The 20,444-nt window shown below is 38.5% G+C and overlaps 1 protein-coding gene across 1 annotated transcript; it reads right to left on the bottom strand.

Annotated features, from left to right (window-relative positions):
• Positions 1 to 2,040: 2,040 nt before the first annotated feature.
• ITM2B (integral membrane protein 2B) lies at positions 2,041 to 19,815 on the bottom strand. Its single transcript, XM_058184108.1, has 6 exons — positions 19,368 to 19,815; positions 12,684 to 12,815; positions 10,185 to 10,385; positions 6,255 to 6,365; positions 4,752 to 4,902; positions 2,041 to 2,683 (listed from the first exon to the last, which is right to left on the bottom strand). The coding sequence occupies exons 1-6, from the start codon at positions 19,497 to 19,499 to the stop codon at positions 2,595 to 2,597; spliced, it is 816 nt and encodes a 271-aa protein (XP_058040091.1). The 5' UTR covers positions 19,500 to 19,815; the 3' UTR covers positions 2,041 to 2,594.
• Between the last annotated feature and the right edge of the window lie 629 nt (positions 19,816 to 20,444).

Below are 20,444 nucleotides of genomic sequence, written 5' to 3'. Positions count from 1 at the left end.
GCCCCTCCCCCAGACGTCACTTCTGGTGAAGCGATCCCGCTGAGTCTGCAGTAGAGGTACATCGACGGACCGGGCTCTCACTCAGCCGAGGCTTCCTGGCCGCCGAGCGCTAGGTTTGGTGTTCGCGGGCTTAACGGTTGAACCCTATTTCTACCTATGATCATGATTTATCATTTCATAGCTTTTAGGTACACTGAGAGCTTATGCACCGAAGACAAATTCCTTGTGTGTCCAATCACACTTGGCCAATAAAGAATATTCTATTCTATTCCAGCCTCGCACCCACCGACCTTGTTCCAAACTGACCACGTTTTCTCTCAGAAGTTTCTATCTCAGCAATATTTTCGGAATAGGAAAGGAGGGAAACAGTGAATCCAACCCGTTCTTGCGTAGGCAAAGCCGACCCTTCGTGCAATGCCTCTTAAGAGGCTTGGCACAAAGAAAGGGAGAAGGCGACCACCTGGGAAGAACAGGAGGATCTCAAAAGTTGCTTTGAACGGGAGTCTTTGCTGCTACCCTTTTCTAGCCCTTCTGCTGGAGTCCCGGAGGCTCCCTAATGGCAGCCAATAACCACTGACATGGTTTAGTGACTTCTATACTGAACAGATGTTGTGATAGTTTTCTTTTATGTACGCTGTGAGCGTATGCACCAAGACAAATTCCTCTGTGTCCAGTCACACTTGGCCAATAATTCTATATTCTATTCTATTCACGCCAACAATTATTGCTTTCTACCCCATTCGCTAGGTTTGCTGGGCGGAAGCTGGCGTCCTTCTTCGCTCCATGCAAGACTTGTTGTGACTTGTCACTTTGTATCATCAAGTCAACCAGGTTGGTTCAATGGAAATCAAATCCACCGATCTTCAGCTAACTTTTATCAATATTTCACATGATCCCAAATCAAAGTGAATAAATGTTCACGCAGAAGTAATCAGAATTTAAAAATTAGTTCAAATCGAAAATTATAATAATTTAAAGGGTTACACAATGTGTTAACCACATAATTTTTATATTTGTAGTCCACTTTTATTACTTTTACAAATAATTGAAAAGGCAAATCTATCCAATGCACCTTTCTCCTCCTGTTTTCCCAAAAATAACCTATGAGGTGGGTTGGGCTGAGAGTGAGTGACTGGCCCAGTCACCTATAGCTAAAACAGGACTTAAAACCCAGGAGTTTGGATAGAGGGTGCTTTAAATCTGACATAGTTGCTCAAGCCTATTTTTCAAACCACCAAGATATTTTCATTATATAATCTTATATAGGCTCATAAGATTTGTGTAATAAATTACCTGACAAACTCTGATCTTTTTATGTAGATTAGATCAGTGACTTAGTTATCTGATCAGTGATTTAGTTTCCTTGAACATAGCCAATATCTATTATACAGCCTGTAAAATTAGACATACCGTGACTAACACCACCTGTTCCAACATTATTATTCTGTTTTGTGTTTTTATTATTTTTAACTTTCTATCTGGACCATAATAAACTCTACATTTGGATTTTGTTCTCCTTTTTTCAGTTCTTCAGAACACATTTCCCATGAAATCCATGCCAATACAGATAGTCCTCACTAATTGAGTGCCTTGTCCAGAATCTTCAAAGTTATGATGGCGTTGAAAAAATAATTTTATAACTAATGCCCACATTTATGACTTTCACCGCATTGCTTTGTCACATGATTACCATTACAACCAATACAATTTTTTCTGTGCCTTGGTTTTTTTCCCCATTGCAGAGTGGAGAAATTAGGGATTACAGAGAGATGCCAGGGAAGGGATTTCAAGAAAAATCAATTCTTTGGTTCTTAAATACACATTTGAATGATAAACCCCTAGTAAAACAAAAACAAAATCCCAATACTTCAACATTTACTTTTTTCGAAAGTGTTTCACTTCTACTCTAAATCATTATTACAAATAAAATTAAATAATTCCAAGATTTAGTAACCTAGTAATTATAAAAATTTAACTACAGTAATTTCTAAAATACAATTCTTAAACACACAGTTCATGTAAAAGAACTTAGCAAAAACATTTACACAAACGGATTTTTATTTATTTTCTTTTGCATACACATAGCTTATATACAGGTCAGTAACATAAAATTACTGCTGGAGTTTGTACAGCAGACACCTATATTAGCACAGCCAATTTGAAGTGAATTTAAGTGTGACTAGAAACACAATAAATTCCATCTTTATTATAAAATGTTTCTTAATGAGCTGCAATCAGTAATAGTACTAATACACTGTTAAAAACCTCAACAGTTGCAACTGATCTATATATTTTTTAGCTTTTAACTAGAATTATTTTATAGAAATTTTTGGTAATATTGAATGCACAGTTTACCTCTTGATAGTTCAGGATTTATTATGTGAAATACACTAACAATATACAGCTTCTATTCCAGCATAAAAAATAACATTATACTTCAAAATATGACAAAGATGTTTCATCAGATTAAGTAATTGGATTCAGCTATATAGCCTTGTTTATTCTTTACATAAACGAAATAAAAAGAAAGAAATCACTGCACATAATAGAAAGGATAAGATGAAGTATCTTAATTTTTGTTACAGTAGCATTCCTTATTCTTGGCAAATAAGCGTTTCCATCGCAAATCTGTTCTCAAAATGACGAATTATCCGGCAATTACCTGCTTCACGCTTGTGAATGCCTATTATGGAAGAATGAACAAAATATTGAGTTATTTTATAAAGAAACTGTATACATTGTCTTGTATGGAAAAATATGCACTGAAAAAACACAATGTATATTTTGTTAAGTATGCAGAGCAGCTCTCCCATTTAAGGTCTAAATTAGTCTCTTGAATACAAGAAAAGAAACTGTGCAAAGAAACAGTGACTTTATTCTGTTCTGAAATGACAGGCCATATGGGAGTTTAGGTAATCCTCATTTGATGATCACTCATTCAGTGACCATTTGAAGTTGTAATGGAGCTGAATAATTGGTGTTTACAACCAGCCCTAAAAGTTTTGGCCATCACAGCATTCCATAGTCATATAGTTGCAATTTGGGTATTTGGCAATCAGTTGACACAACAGTTGAGGTGTCCTGCAGTGACATGACCACCATTTGTGACCTTTCCTGCCATCTTGCCACAAGCAAAGTCCATGGAGAAGCCAGCAGAGAAGGTTATAAGTTGCTTCTCTCAAGGAGCTCCGCTATGAGATCCCAGGGATCTTTCACTCTGTAGTATGTGCTCACACACTACAGCACTCCCTCCCACATACATAGCTGTACTCAGTCAGCACCTCAATACCTTGACCCCAGTCCACACGTACTCATACAATGTCACAGAATCTCCTATTATTAACAATGGGAAGACAGATGAGCCTAAACAAAAGCATTATAGGTTTTCTTAAAATAAAAAAAAAGCACTGTTCTCAGCAGGAAGTATATCCAAACTTTTCCATCTGCTATCTTCACTGGTTTCTTATTTTAAGTGTCTATTGAAATTTGTAGAAAGATACAAAGTTTAAGTTTGTATTATGAAGACGTTCTATCAGTTTCCATTCACTGCATAGATTCACTGGACAAAAGGTGGACAAAAGATGCATGAACTTATATCTGTGTCTAATTGGGTATAAGCCTCATGGAGCACTGTGGACTCTGCTTTGAAGTTGCATAGCACATCCTTCAGACACCCTATCTCCGAGAGAGAGAGATATCAAATAAATAGCTTGATTAAAATAATTTAAATAAGTAATCAAATCTTTTAATTTCAAGTTTCTTCACTATACTGTCCTAAGAAATACTGTAAAATAAGGCATTCTATCTAAATATACTGGACATGTTCAAACTTCTAATGAAATACTTTTAAATACGTTTAAATGTCCTTAATGTTAGTAAGTTAACCACATGCTTAATTTATCGTAGTAGTACATAACGTTAGGTTTGCCAAACGTTTGTGCGGAAAATGTACAAAAATGTTTTAATATATGAAAGTAATATTAGTAAAATTAATACACCATTACACTAAATAATTTAGCCACAGGTATAGCATCATTTCTTCGTATAACAGTATATTCATAATTTATTAGGAACCATTTTTTTCCAACCAGAACATTGTGCTAAGCATAGAATTACTGACATTGCAATCTGATATGAAATATTCAAAGGCAAAAAAAATCTGTTTTAAAGCTTTGCATATATTAAATATGCACATCTCTAACATTAAAAATTAGGTGCTATAAGAGGCATGGATATTTTTATGGACATTTTTATAATATAGGTAAATCCTCATGTAAAATCTGATTAGCTACCTTTTCATGTTATAATGGTACACCAAGTTCTAGCCTCCCCAGAATCACATGATCACATTTGGTGATTTACTCACAATTATGATGCTGCAACATCCCATGGACATGTGATCACCACCTGTGACCATCTCTGCTGGCTTTCAACATGCAGTCAATCGGAAAGCCAGCAAGAGGTTGCAAGTGGTAAATGCAGGATGCTGCAATCACACAGAACTCGCCAAATTCCAGCAACTGTTGTCACAGATCATCATGGTCACACAATGTCATGCCTTATGACCATATCGCTTAGTGATGGTGTTCCTGATCCCAATTAGCATTGGTAAGAGAAGACTGCATGTACCAGATTTTATTACAATGCAGCAAAATATATACAGACTGAAATATTAGTTTTGCATAGTTTCATGTGGCAACAAAACATTAATTATGGCTATCTTTATCATGTCATCTATGTTTATACCATACCTTTCAGTACTTCCTTGCGCTGCAATTTGTAAGTCTCTTTATCACGACAAAGGCGATAAATGAAAAAACCCAGTTGATCCACATTTTCAATGCGGTCAGTGACTATCATCTGCTCATGAATCAAGTATGACTGTGGCAAGTATGTTCCAGCCTACATGAATTAATAAAATCATAGAAGAGTTTAAAAAATATTAAATCTGTTTTATCCATTTTCATTTAACTTCTTTGTTATTAATTCAATTTATGTTATATCTACAATTGTGCCTCTGAAGAATATGGATCTTAAGAAACAGAAAGGAAGTAGCCTACTTCCTACTTTTTCAAGAGATCATAATTTAAATCATGGACTAAAAACCAATAGTCCCCCTACACAAGTCAGTAAAATATTCTTTACCAGAGAAGTTTGTCTTTTAAAAAATACTTCCAGGATGCCAACTGTTTTTTAAAATCCAAATGGCATACCATTAAGCTATTCAAGATCAACATTTTGGGTATGCTGCTGCTACATGGTACTCAAATGTGTAAGAAGATGTCCAACCTGTACTCTTTCCAAGCTGTTTCTAAAAATAGCAAAATAAAGGGCTCAGCTCAGGGCCATGGCAAAACTACAATGCTTAGGGTCTCAAGCAAGATAAATTCTTTGGGGTGATCCCTGTGGTTCATCTTAGCCACAGGGCTAAGATGAATAGATTTGTACCACCTTGCAAAGATAAATTGTCAATATTAGCTTTACATTACATTATATTAACATTATTTATTTTAGGCCTCACAAAAATCTGAGCAGAACTCAAAAGGAAGGTCTGTAATTTAGATCATCTAGTCAGTCAAGGCCCAAATCACCCATGTCTATAATAAAATTCTCCCATCTTCCTTGACTCTCCCTGAGTATTTTTTCTTTTATAATCATGCATGCTTCACATGAGAGACTTTTTTTCCTCTAGCCCAATTATGTACCCAACAGGATGACAATTTAAAGTTATTTCAATTATTTAAATGAAAATCTTATTTATTATTTCAAATACAAATATGGAATCTATATTCAATATTTTATTAAATGTCCACTCTACACACAATGGCAATTAAAACATACAAATCCATTTATTACAAACTCTCCCCATTACAAGGAGAGTACTGATTTCCTTTAAAGTGACCAATTTCTCAATGGCACTGGCAAAATTATTAGCTATAACTTTACCCCTTGGGAAGCAGCTGGTGCCTTTTTTATAGTTTTGGTCACCTTTTATGTAATTTATGTATATTAATTTTTTAAACTTGTCTGTTTGATATTTGTCTGATCATAAGTAAAGAACAAATTGCAAAGGTCTGGTTTTGTTCGGAGGGATTATTACTAAATGGGTTTAGTGTAAGGTAGTAAAAACATTAATGTAAATACCATAATGGGATAAAACTAGGTTCACAGTCATTCTAATCAACTGAGACATAAATTAGCTTAATAAAAATAAGGATTACTGAATACATTAAAAAAAACAATTTTAATCTTACTTTGATGTTGATCAGCAGTTCTAAGAAGTTTTTAGGTGGCATAACAACTGACGTATTCAGAGGAATGACATAGCACTTATTCAGGCTGAGGTCAAGATAAGCTGTAAGTCTCTAATAAAGAAATGTTATGAATCTCTTAATAGTATTAGAATATGTAACACTGTATATAACTTAGTGTAGTATACTGCTCCTTTCAAAGACAAAAATTTAAATACTTTACATATCATTTATTCTATTTCAGTCTCTCTAGTTATTAAAACATTATTTTCTGATAACAAGGGGAAAAAAAGAAATTAGCTTAAGGAAAGTATTCCAGAATAGTTTTCTACCTTATATGTTCCGGATACATTTAAAACAGATCAAAATAATACATGATAGGTATACCACAGAATAACAGAGTTGGAAGGAACTTTGGAGATCTTCTAATCCAATACCCTGGTCAAGCAGGAGACCCTAGAGGAGACAGACAAAGGTCTAGTCCAGTGGTTCCCAACCTTTTTTTGGCCATGCCCCACCTAAGCATCTTTAAAATCCTGATCCCCCCCCATATGACATATAATTCTTACTATTCAAAAAGTGAACTCCTACTCATGCGGAGGAAGCCTAAAAGGCCATTAACTTGGTTTAAACAAGGTTCCAATTGCCCCCATTAAAAATCAAATTGTCCCCCTGTGGGGCATGGGCCCCACGTTGGGAACCACTGGTCTAGTCTCTTCTTAAAAACCTCTAGTCATGGAACACCCACACCTTCTGGAGGCAGACTATTACACTGATAAATTCTTCTATAAGGAAATTTTCCCTAAGTTCTAGGTTGCTTCTCTCCTTAATTAATTTCCATTTGTTGTATCTTGTCCTGCCTTCTGGTACTTTGGATAATAGCTTGACTCCCTCTTCTTTGTGGCAACTCCTCAAATATTGGAACACTGCTATTATGTCACCCCCTAGACATTTTTTCACTAGACATACCCGATTCCTGCAACTGTTCTTCATATGTTTTAGTCTACAGCTTATTGTCCTCCATGTACATGTACATTGAGTGCGGTTTGTCAGCCAGTTAAAAATCTATCTTGTGGTGATGCTGTCTATCCCACATTTTTCTAACTTACTAAGAAGTAGGCTGTGGTCTATTCTGTCAAATATCTTACTGAAATTCAAAAATACTATGTCCACAGCATTCTGCTGGTCCACTAATTTAGTCACTTTTTCAAATAATGAAATAAGATTTGTTCGGCATGATATGTTTATGACAAACCCATGTTGACTTGGTTAAAACTTTGCTTGCTTCTAGGTGTTCTCAGATCTGTTGCTTGATTATCTTTTCCAGGTTCTTACCAGGTACTGATATCAGGCTGATTGGTCTGTAGTTTCCTGGATCCATTTTTCCCCTTTTTTGAAGATGAGAACCATGTCAGCTCTTTTTCAGTTTTCTGGTATTTCCCCAATGCTCCAGGATCTTTGAAAGATATGGTTCAGTGGTTCTGAGATCACATCTTCCAGCTTCTTCTGAACTCTGGGATATAATCCATTTGAATTTGAACTCGTCTAGAGTGGATAAGTGTTCTCTTATCGTTTTCTTTCCTACTTTAATTTGTATTCCTAGTCTGTCTTTTACAGTTCTGTTTTTGGTAGATTGGGCTATTTTTATATTTTTTAAATATTATATTAAAATTTTAGTGCAATATATCACAAGTAAAAGGTGGGAAAGAGTGTCCTTTGTAAACTCTAAATAGTATTAAATGTTTCAGCCTAACACTAATCCAGAAAAGGCATATTGTTTTTAGAAGCTTGGATACAAGCAGTCTTTTGCTTGTTCTTACATCATTAAATTATTTCCTCACTTGTAACAACAGAGAATTCAGAACTTTGCAGGCTTTAATAGCAATAGCACTTAGACTAATACCACTTCACAGTGCTTTACAGCCCTCTCTAAGCCTTTTTCAGAGTCAGCAATTGCCCCCAACAATCTGGGTCCTCATTTTACCAACTTTGGAAGGATGAGTCAACCTTGAGCCACTGAGACTCGATCTATCGAACTGCTGGCAATCAGCAGTCAGCAGAATTAGCCTGCAATACTGCATTCTAACCACTGTACCATCATGTCTCGTTATCCAATCTGTACCACCATGTCTCGTTATCCTTCCCTGGACCCAGCTGTTTTAGGAAGTTATCGTCCGGTCTCCTTTGGGTAGAGAGTGCGGTGGCACGTCAATTACCCCAGTACCTGGATGAAACTGTCTATCTAGACCCGTTCCAGTCCGGCTTCCGACCCGGTTACAGTACGGAGACGGCTTTGGTCGCGTTGGTGGATGATCTCTGGAGGGTCAGGGACAAGGGTTATTCATCTGCCCTGGTCCTATTAGACCTCTCAGCGGCTTTTGATACCATCGACCATGGTATCCTGCTGCGCCGGCTGGGGAGTTTGGGAGTGGGAGGCACCGTTTTTCGGTGGTTCTCCTCCTATCTCTCTGGCCGGACGCAGACGGTGTTGGCAGGGGGGCAGAGATCGACCCCGAGGCGCCTCGTGTGGGGTGCCGCAGGGGTCGATTCTCTCGCCTCTCCTGTTCAACATTTATATGAAGCCGCTGGGTGAGATCATCAGTGGCTTTGGGGTGAGGTACCAACTGTATGCTGATGATACGCAACTGTACTTTTCCACCCCAAGCCACCCCAACAAAGCCATCGAAGTACTCTCTCAGTGTCTTGAAGCCGTACGGGTCTGGATGGGGAGGAACAGGCTCAAGCTTAATCCCTCCAAGACGGAGTGGCTGTGGATGCCGGCACCCCGGTACAGTCAGCTGCAGCCACAGCTGACCGTTGGGGGCGAGTCATTGGCCCCAATGGAAAGGGTGCGCAACTTGGGCGTTCTCCTGGATGGGCGGCTGTCTTTCGAAGATCATTTGACGGCTGTCTCCAGGAGAGCTTTTTATCAGGTTCGCCTGATTCACCAGTTGCGCCCCTTTCTGGACCGGGATGCCTTATGCACGGTCACTCATGTTCTTGTTACCTCTCGCTTGGACTACTGCAATGCTCTCTACATGGGGCTCCCCTTGAAGAGCACCCAGAGGCTTCAGTTGGTCCAGAATGCAGCTGCGCGGGTGATAGAGGGAGCGGTTCAGAGCTCCCATGTAACACCCATCCTGCGCAGACTGCACTGGCTGCCTGTTGTCTTCCGGGTGCGCTTCAAGGTATTGGTAACCACCTTTAAAGCGCTCCATGGCTTAGGACCGGGTTACTTACGGGACCGTCTGCTGCCATCTTCTATCTCCCAGCGACCTGTGCGTTCTCACAGAGAGGGACTCCTTAGGGTGCCGTCAGCCAAGCAATGTCGGCTGGCGGCTCCCAGGGGAAGGGCCTTCTCTGTGGGGGCTCCCACCCTGTGGAACGAACTTCCCCCTGGACTTCAACAACTACCTGACTTTCGGACTTTTCGCTGCGAACTTAAGACTTATTTATTCCGTTTTGCTGGACTGGCTTGATTTTTAAAAAATTTTTTAGATGTTTTATGGGTTTGTAATCTTTATTAATTTTAAAGGATTGCTCGTATTTTAATATTCGGCCAAATTGACTAAGTTTTTTAATGTTTGTTTTTAATACTGTATGTGGTGTTGTTGTATTTTATTTTGGCTGTAAACCGCCCTGAATCCTTCGGGAGAAGGGCGGTATACAAATTAAAATATTATTATTATTATTATTATTATTATTATTATTATTATTGTTGTTGTTGTTGTTGTTGTTGTTGTTGTTGTTGTTATTATTATGCAGTCCTTTTACTTTCTCCTTTACTTCTGGGACCTACCCCGGTTTTCTTTGTGCACTTACCAGTATATATACAAATATAACAAAGACACTAGAAATAATCAGTAACTTCAAACAGTAACTTCAAACTCCTTTCCCTCCAATTACAATGTTATTCACAGCATTATTCCTTACCCTCTGAAAATCATGCACAATATCAGCTGGATCACTGTCAGCAAATTCTGGAACTGGCACACTAATGAACTCAACATCCTCCTCCTGAAGGATCTGGATACTCTCTTCAATTATCTGATAACGAGCTGAAGCAAATGTATCTGAATCAGTTAGGGTTAAGCCATCCTCAATATACTTAATTCCACAGAAGTAAACATTTTCCTAAAAAACAAAGGTAATACATATAAGCCAATGCAAAAGAGAGTTCATGAATCTTGTTGCAACATATATCCACCCCCACCTCATCACTGCTAAATCTCAAATCCGGAATACTAGCCACTCTATTCTTAAGCTTATTAGATAATATTATAGTTTATTTCAGAGCAGAATTTATCATCAGAGGAAGATTATTATCTATCATCTGAAAAGAGACATTGTAGTTTGAATTTACAACTTTTCGTACTGGCCAACCATTAAGTAATAATTACTACAAAACCTCAGGTTATGTTCCTACAAATTTCATGCATATTTGTTTAATTATTAAATGAACCACAGTTGACTACATTGGTGTTATTCAGATAAGCATAACCATTTTGGTTTTGGTTCAGACAACACAAAGAACAAAAATTAAAAATGAGAATCCATATTGTGGCTTAGCACAAAGGTAAGCATTCTGTAGGCCACAAAAGATAACTAGGATTTTAAAATTGCATCAGCAAAATTTGCCAACAAAAATGACCTAACTTTCACTGTATTTTTTCAACTTTTAAGAATGAGAAAGGAGGTTCACTGAAAGACAAGCTATTTTCCTCCATTAAGCTATCTCCAAATAGCCAAAATTGCTGCTTTCAATTCAGTTCCAGCCCATTTTTGCCATTTGTGGGATTTTTAAAGGAAAATGGTGGTTAGGAATGATATTATCAACTATCCAGAACATCTGCTGGTAAACAAGGTAAAAACTACCAAGGCCCTTCAGAAATCACCCAGGCCTCCAAGTCAGACCATTTTGTATCCATCAATCTAAAATTGACCAGTTGTTATTTGAAATTCTAGATAGCAGCAGCTGGAAATTCTGGTTGCCTCGGTAGACATGATATTCTGAAATTCAGGTCAACCACTAGCAATAATTACATGGCCAATAGAATGAAATTAAGATGGCGCCGGATAGCTTAATTTAACCAACCAACATTCTTCAGCAAGTCATACATATGCACTTTAACTTTATTGTGGTGAATATTGCCTTTTTTTTACAAATGCACAAGCAAGCTATGAGCAAAATGAATCACAACTTATTTTTAGCTCTAGCCTAGACTAATTGTGTATGAAATCACGAAGAAACAAACTCTATTTTAGCCCAATGTGTTAATACTAGTCCACAGTATTAGTTTGATTATATGCTGTGTACCTAGAAAATTAGATTAACTCCATAAGGATGTTAGATGAAGATGCCACCAGGCTGTTCAGATCGAATACTCAAGACCATAAGTGTCAAACTCGCCACATCATGTTGCCGTCACGTGACATACCGTGACATTTTACCCCTTCATGGAGCTGGGGTGGGAGTGGCCTGTGTGTGATGCATCTGGTCCGCCAATTGACAACCCTGCTCAAGATGATTTTATATCCTGCAGTTAACTTTCCAACATTAACCTGGTTTCCTATAGCTATTGAATTCAAAGCTCTTGTTAAACTGCACAGGTGTTCACAGCAAAGTAATAATACAGAAAAAATAATGCCCTAACAAAGAGCCCAAACTGCTGCATCCAGAGAAGTAAACTTTCTAGACAAGAAAGAAGAGCTAGTTAGCTAGCTGTCCTGAATCTGGCTGACAAAGAGAGGCAGTAGATACCCTTTCTGCTATCGTAACACTTGTTGCCACTTGGGAGAAAAAGGACAGAGGTCCTGGTCACTGTTAATTTCTCCCTTAGGTTTTGTATCTAAGCTTTAAAAATAAAACTGCTTAGAAGTGAAAAATATGCTGCTCCGAGAGTCTGAAGGGAAGGCGAGATAAAACATCACAAATAAATAAAAACACTTTTTTCCTCTGTCTCACTAATAGAAAAATTGAACAGCTTACATTTTACCCATAACTTAAACCAATTTCCATTTTTGAAATACAGTTAATATTTTATTCAGGTTAAAAATATGTTGAGAACATTTCTTCTGGAGACAACTGACAGTACATATCATATATTTGCCATTTGCAACATTTCTAACTAAAATCAATAAGAAACTTCAACAAGTTGAAAAACTTTTACCAATTGAAAACTAAGGAGATAATCTAGTTATCCCAAAAGACTTTGTTTTCACAGCAGGAACACTGGCAAATATTTCCTAATACTAAGCTTAAATCCATATGTATTTATAGAGTTTATCTGGTATTGGAGTTAATTTTCTCAAGTTTAAAAATATTAAAAATGAATTTTATATTAAAACTTAAGCTGATAAGCCAAGTTGGACAATTCCTAGTAAGTTAACAAAAACATTCAAAGCTTGGTCATATATGTATTTTCATCTTACCTGAATTCGAAAATACTTGCACATATAGGTACCGCCAAAGATTACAACACCAAGCATAAAAGCTAATCCAAAACACATACACCAGCACCAAGCTCTTCTCTGTCCAAGAGGCACCACCACTTCTGCTGGATCCTAGAAAGTCACACACAAAAAAGTAATCAATAGTGAGGTATATCCAGCTACATCATGTAGGTATAATGTAATCACCACTTGTGTCCATGCTGTGTGGACAGGCTTCCTTTCTTATCTTCTTTTTCACCTTGAACAAATACCAAATCTTCCACAGAATCCCTGAACTCACTTCTGGAGTGGCAAGTGGAATCCTAAAACAGAAGCTATTCCATCAGCAAAAAGTGGTTTCACTTATTTCTACCAAGGCAACAAATCTAATTATTTTTTCCAGGCAGTTTTTAATTATTAAACAGAAATTTATTAATAGAATAGAATAGAATAGAATAGAATAGAATAGAATAGAATAGAATAGAATTGTTTATTGGCCAAGTGTGATTGGACACACAAGGAATTTGTCTTGGTGCATATGCTCTCAGTGTACATAAAAAAAAAGATACGTTCATCAAGGTACAACATTTACAACACAAATGATGGTCAATATATCAATAGAAATCATAAGGATTACCAGCAACAAAGTTACAGTCATACAGTCATAAATAGAAAGAGATTGGTGATGGGAACGATGAGAAGATTAATAGTAGTGCAGATTTAGTAAATAGTTTGACAGTGTTGAGGGAATTATTTCTTTAGCAGTGATGGCCTTCAGGAAAAAACTGTTCTTGTGTCTAGTTGTTCTGGTGTGCAGTGCTCTATAGCATCGTTTTCAGGGTAGGAGTTGAAACAGTTTATGTCCAGGATATGAGGGATCTGTAAATATTTTCACGGCCCTCTTCTTGATTCGTGCAGTATACAGGTCCTTTATGGAAGGCAGGTTGGTAGCAATTATTTTTTCTGCAGTTCTAATTATCCTCTGAAGTCTGTGTCTTTCTTGTTGGATTGCACAACTGAACCAGACAGTTATAGAGGTGCAAATGACAGACTCAATAATTCCTCTGTAGAACTGAATCAGTAGCTCCTTGGGCAGTTTGAGCTTACTGAGTTAGCGCAGAAAGAACATTCTTTGTTGTCCTTTTTTGATGATGTTTTTGATGTTAGCTGTCCATTTTAGATCTTGTGACATGATAGAACCTAGAAATTTAAAGGTTTCTACTGTTGATACTGTGTTGTCTAGTATTGTGAGAGATGGAAGTATAGAAGGGTTTCTCCTAAAATCTACCACCATTTCTACGGTTTTGAGTGTGTTCAGTTCCAGATTGTTTCAGTCGCACCACAAGGCTAGTTGTTCGACCTTTCGTCTGTATGCGGATTTGTCATTGTCTCGAATGAAACCAATCTCTGTTGTTCATCTGCGAACTTCAGTAGCTTAACAGATGGATCGTTGGAGATGCAGTCATTGGTAGACAGAGAGAAGTGGGGAGAGCACACAGCCTTGGGGGCTCCCTGTGCTAATTGTACAAGTATTTGATGTGATCTTGCTTAGCTTCACCTGCTGCTTCCTGTTTGTTAGGAAGCTTGTGATCCACTTATAAGTCTGTTCCGGTACCCGTAGCTAGTTTAGCTTAGTTAGAAGAGTGTCTGGAATGATGGTATTGAATGCTGAACTAAAGTCTACAAAGAGGACCCTTGCATAGGTCTTTGGAGACTCAAGATGTTAGATTTATTACATTTATTCAATAAATATAAAATAAATTTATTAAATTATTAAACAGAAAGCACTCGTGTGAATGCTGTTCGTTGACTTCAGTTCGGCATTTAATGCAATCATCCCTCAGCATCTAGTAGACAAACTGGGCATTTTAGGCTTTAATACTCCTTTGTACAACTGGATTCTTGATTTTCTTACTGATAAATATGTGCGAGTTGGGAGTAATATTTCTAACACCATTTTCTTGAGCACAGGTTTTCCTTAGGGCTGTGTCCCAAGTCTGTTGTTCATCCTTTTTGACCCATGATATTGTGCTAGATTTACCACTAACCATATTGTGAAGTATGCAGACGATAGAATAGTAGTGGGCCTTATTCAAGATGACAAGGTTACTTACTGCAAGGAGGTAGAGGGTTTAGTGAACTGGTATAATAAAAACAGCCTCATTTTAAACATAGAAGAAACTAAAGAGATTATCAATTTTAGAAAAGGCAGGTTCAGCATACCTCTACATATTAATGAGTCACCTGTGGAGGTAGTTAGTGGCATCAAGTTTTTGGGTGTGCAGTTACTGAGTAGGCTAGCTTTGTCGCTCAAGAGTGAGACACTAGTTAAAAGGGCACAGCAGCTGCATTTTCTACATTGCATGAGAAAAGTTTATCTTCCTTCCCATCCTTACCACTTTCTATAGAGGCATGGTCAAGAACATCCTGTCATATTGCATTATTTTCTGGTTTGAAAGCATTACTGCTTCAGACAGGAAGGTGGTGCAGAGTGGTGAGGATGACAGAAAAGATCATTGGTAGTTCACTTCCTTCTATCCAGAATATAGCACATAAGCAATACTTGAGCAGAGTCCGCAGGATTGTCTGGGACACTATACGTCCTCTTCACAACCAGTTTTCCTTGTTAGCTTCTGGGAGGAAGGTTCGTAGTATCCAAAGCAGAATATCTAGATTCAGTCACAGTTTTCTTCTATATAGCATCAACCTTGGGAATTCTCAAGTTTCCTTTTTCTGCTACATATTCAAAATGGACAGTAATATATATGTATGGTACAAGTATATATTTATATATGTATACAGCCTGTGTATATGTGTGCTATGTGTGTGTTTGGATAGATATACACTTTCTCTTGAGAGAAGGCAAAAAGAATTTCATTTTTAATGTGGGCCAGTGTACTCACAGTAAAAAAAATGACAATAAAAAGTTACCTCTTATCTCTTAAATTGACCATAAAGTTTTCAGCACTTATGAAATCAAAATAATATAATCATAAATGTAGAACAGAAGCACGTAAGTCTTCACAATTATCTTTGAACAGCAACTTAATGTAATTTAATAATCTTGAATAATCCATGTCTTGGTAACTGCTTACTTAGATTAAGATAATGCAGTATATAGAAGGCTGCTCTGAAAGACAACCTGGAAACTTCAGTCAACATAAGAAGGTAAGCAAAAGAAATTACCAGAAGTGCTCAGTATGATTACATTACACCAAGCATGTGTTTAGTTCCAATTTCAACTTAATATATCATTACTAACCAATAAAGTCCTTAATCTTTGGGGGCAACAATATCTGAAGGAATTCAGTCCTCCCACTCAAGCTTGTCAATTTTATGAAGAGACTAGATAATTCCAAAGTCACTTTTAGAATCAATTAACAATAAGTCTGGGTTTCCAATTCACATGAAAACCTACATGCACTTCGATGTCTATATGAAGGCTTACCTGTTACAGACACATTCAGTGTGCACCTGCAGTATCCACAGTGGCTGAGATACTCAAATTATGTGGGCAAGAAATTGGGAGTACTCTAAATAATGGATTTTACTATATAGATCAATCTCAGACATAATGAAAGAATTTTAAAATGTATCAGATGATGTAGATAACATGTACATGTAAGATGTAGATAACATCTTCAAGTCAAGATCAGTTCCTGATATTATAGATGCATCCATTCAAATTACTTGGCATACCATTGCTTCCCTCCAATTGTTTAATTTCCTAGTTAAACTAACAGCTCTGGAATTTCCGGGGTTAGTCCTCGATTTACAACCCCAATTGAGCCCAAAGTTTCTGTTGCTAAGCAAGGCAATTGAGTTTTGCCCCATTTTATGAACTTTCTTGTCACAGCTGTGAAGTGAATCACTGCAGTTAAGTTAGTAATACAGTTAAGTGAATCTGATTTCTCCACTGACTTTGCTTTTCAGGTCATAAAAGGTGAGAGAAATAGAAAGAACAAGAAAGAAAGAGAGAAAGAAAGAAAGAAAGAAAGAGAGAGAGAGAGGAAAGAAAAGAACGAAGGAAGGAAGGAAGGAAGGAAGGAAGGAAGGAAGGAAGGAAGGAAGGGAGGGAAAGATTTCTGTGCCACTCTCTCTCTTGTCATAACAATTACATGAGTCTTTTTGTACTTACTTGCTAGGATAGATGTCTGTGAGCAAAAAAAGTTTTCAAAATTAATGTCACTACTACTACTTTATTTAGAAGTCTATTATCTAATAGACTTTTCAAAATGCCACAACGCATTTATACTTACTTTAAAAGTCATTATTCTTTATTAAAAGATACTGTAAACCAGTAACATGACATATAAAATTGAAAATGTGCTTTTAAAATACACTTTGCATATGAAAATCATAACCATTAAAAAGGATGCCATATAACAATGAAAAAACAAAAAAAACCCTCCCAAAAACATCAGTGGAAACCAGTGTCCTGAATGAACCTGAATCATGTAAGAAGTTTGCTAGATCTCCCAGGTAAGGAGCTCCAATGAGAAAAATCTGCAATCAAGTGAGCAACCCCTGACAAAGAATTGGGACAGCTCTAGGACTGTCATAGTTATGACAAGCACAAAGCTGGGTGCCCAAGGCAGCTTCTGCAGGGACCTGAAGCCTTGCAGTATCACCACCTCTGAATATTCCATTGCTCCTGCCAGCCCTAGCTGGGAATGTTTGCACTACATGGATATACATGGTATACCAACCAAATTCCTGTTCTAACAAGGAGAAAATCTTGAAAATTGGTTCCTGGATCTTGGTCACAAACAGATAGACCTTGAACTGCATTTCTCCCCTGACCATTCAAATCTGTGTTGAATACAAAATACCTACACAACACACCAAAATTAAATTTAAGGCACATGGTCTTATTCACGCAAAGCAGATTAGTCTCTTTGTTCACAAGAATTCTTGGATTGCTGCTCTTTCAGCAACACCATCACCAGGGAGGAAGCAATAGACCAATGTGATTGCCCAAGTACTGATGGACAGGCAAAATCCAAAGAAAAGAGATAGCTATTGCCTGAAGCCTCTTATTGCCATCTGGCCTGTTGTCTCCTGAACAAATCTCTTTCAAAAGTATAGAAGAAATCCTAGGAAATCCTTCCTAGGTTCCAGGAGTAAGTATCATGCCATTTTTAATCTCTTACCCATCAAGACTGACCCACAGTTTTTGGACTAATTTGAACTCCAAATGGTCACTGTTGCGACTCTCTTTACATCAGATGGTATACTTTAGGTTGATGTAAGTTATAGTATCTGGACAAAGGACAACCAAGTGTTTCAATGAATACTTCCTTCACAAACCCACACTTAATCAGCTCACTTAAAGAACTAAAAACTGCATACATATAGCATGCTAAGCTTTGATAGTTTTAACAAATTTGATTTCCCCTTTTGGTTGATAAGCTTTTCAAGGTAGTCCAGACAAGAAGCAAAACAATACTAGCTCTGTATTTATGTAAGGTTAATTAACAGAATCCTGTAAGTCTGAAAGTACTTATCCTGTCTGCTACTTTTACTCTCTCAAAAACTAGGGAGGATCCTTCTGAGACCCTTTCTCCACCCCTCTTTTGAACTCAGATTATTCTTATCAGACCATGTAAACTCCAGATCTTCCTCCTGTCTTCCATGGTCAGTCCCAAGGAACATTACAGGTTAGAATGTTGTATAGTATAAATCCAGCACATCTGGTTAGTTTATGGTTCAATGTACTGCATACATCCAGATAATGGGTTATGTAACAGGTATTGTATGATCAAGTTATACTGGATCTGAACTGAACTGAAAAGAAATGAAATGAAATCCAAAATCACAATCTTCAGACAAGTAAGCCATGCCTGCGTCAGTTTGGATGCCTGGCAACTAGACAAGTGCGCACGATTTTTATTATTGGTTTATTTTTGCCTTCTTCCTTGGGCTCAGGGAGAGTGACTGGAAAAGGTTACCCAGAGAGCCGAACAAAAATACGTTTTGAAATCAATTGCCATTGCCCCTTTTTTGGTATCTGCATCCAGTATCAAAATATGATTTACTTTTTTTCCCTAAATCCCAGGTCAATCTAGTCTTGGGAGTTCCAGGTGATCTCCTAAGTACTAATGTTAGTACTATGTACTAATCAGGCCCAACTATTTAGGTTCAGAGCCCAAGCAAAACCCAGATGTTGTTATGCAAAAGAAAAACGAAACGCCTTAAAAAATGCAAGGCCGAGCCGGTCCTGCGAAACTGAGATAAAATAAATATAAAGAGAGGCCCGCGATGTTTAAAGGCTGCTCACGCGTCAGCCATTTTTGATTCATAAACTGATCTGCCAAAATTGAGGTAATATTTCACTTTCCCACAGTCGCGCTCCGAGGCAACTCTTCGCGCTAACGCACATTAAAAACCCATGAGAAATACACTCGTCTCCAAAGCCCCAGCCGGCTTAAAGCTACTTCCGGAGCCTCACTAGGCCCTTAATTTTGAGCAAACCCCCCTCCACACCCCAGTCCCTTCTTGTTTCGACCCCATCTTTATCCCCCCGGACGATCACATCGTTCTCCACCCAAACTCGTCGCTGCCCTTCTCGATTGCTCTTTCAGGCCGCAGCTTGCAAGATAAGCTGCTGCTCCGCGCCCGGAAAAACTGCTCGTTTCTGCTGCAGGAGCACTGCTGGCGCCAATGCGCCGGACGCCTCCTCACCTTTGTGTCTGGGGACAAGATGAGCACTTGGTTGCTGCAGCTGTTTTTTTCATTCTGTCCCCCTTCCTCCTCCTCCTCCTTCTTGGCTGCGTCTTTCTGCGCCAAGGCCGAGTTAAACGAGACCTTCACCATGGCTGCAGAAAGCCCTCGGCTAAGGCTTCAGAAGGGATACAAAGCGTCAGGCTACTGCGGCGAAGGTCCCCTGCTTCCTTCTCGCCGAGCCCCAGGGGCAGAACCGGGGCAGCTGAAGGTTCTGCGCGGCTTCCCTTTTCCTTCTCTATCGCCCTCAGGTGCCAAGCCTGCCCCACCGAGCAAGGGAAGCCGAGAGGCAGGGGGAGGATTCGCGAGGGCGGGAGCCAGCCAGCCAACTCAGCATCGACGGCCGGATCGAGCAGCCAGCCTCCGCCGCACGGCAAGCGGGAACCAGACTCGATGGGCCAGAAGTCGGAGCTGTTGCGCAGGAAACCAAAAGCTCCGACACAGCGCGAACCTTCTGCGGAAGTTTGCCCGAGGCACAAAAACAAACATGCCCACAACTACTCAGGTTCGCCTTCATTCCGGTTATATCTGAGATAATAACTTAAGAGCACGGTGCTAGATTGTGGCTGTCTGAAACCTGGTGAATGCAGCTGACGTGAACTCGCTGGCTTAGCTCGGAAATTGCTCATAAAGCTTACTTGGTTCCGACCATACTCTGTAATCTTGAGCTACTAGAGGAAATAAGGCAACCATGCATTATGTCACAAAATGTCTCCTAAATGCATTCACCTGAAACCTTTCATTTTACTCCCACGGTCATACCCAGGCTCATACCCCCCTCCAGGGTTTTAATGCAGATATTTACTTCTTCTAAAAGGCACTTTCTGCTATTACAGATGTGCTCATCTTTGGCTAAGTAACTGTCTGAACTGTAAATTAAAGACCAGCCAGTTAGCCCAACTCCTAGTAAAGCCACAGAGGTATAATTTTTGTTTCCCTCTGCATATGTGGGGGTTTTTCTCTTTTTCTGCCTGGAGAGGTTCCCAGTTTTCTTGGCAAAGTTTTTCAGAAGTGGTTTGCCACTGCCTGCTTCCTAGG

This window comes from Ahaetulla prasina, chromosome 1, assembly GCF_028640845.1.
Source record: "Ahaetulla prasina isolate Xishuangbanna chromosome 1, ASM2864084v1, whole genome shotgun sequence".
NCBI lineage: Eukaryota > Metazoa > Chordata > Lepidosauria > Squamata > Colubridae > Ahaetulla > Ahaetulla prasina.
This window is presented reverse-complemented; position numbering and strand designations above follow the sequence as displayed.

Excerpts from the sequence above, each read along its gene's own strand:
- ITM2B (XM_058184108.1), bottom strand. The coding sequence starts at position 19,499 with ATGGTGAAGGTCTCGTTTAACTCGGCCTTGGCGCAGAAAGACGCAGCC. Across the intron at positions 6,366-10,184 it reads TTGTGCATGATTTTCAGAGG|AGACTTACAGCTTATCTTGA; the intron begins GTAAGGAATAAT and ends TTTCTTTATTAG. Across the intron at positions 4,903-6,254 it reads AACTGCTGATCAACATCAAA|GCTGGAACATACTTGCCACA; the intron begins GTAAGATTAAAA and ends TAATTCATGTAG.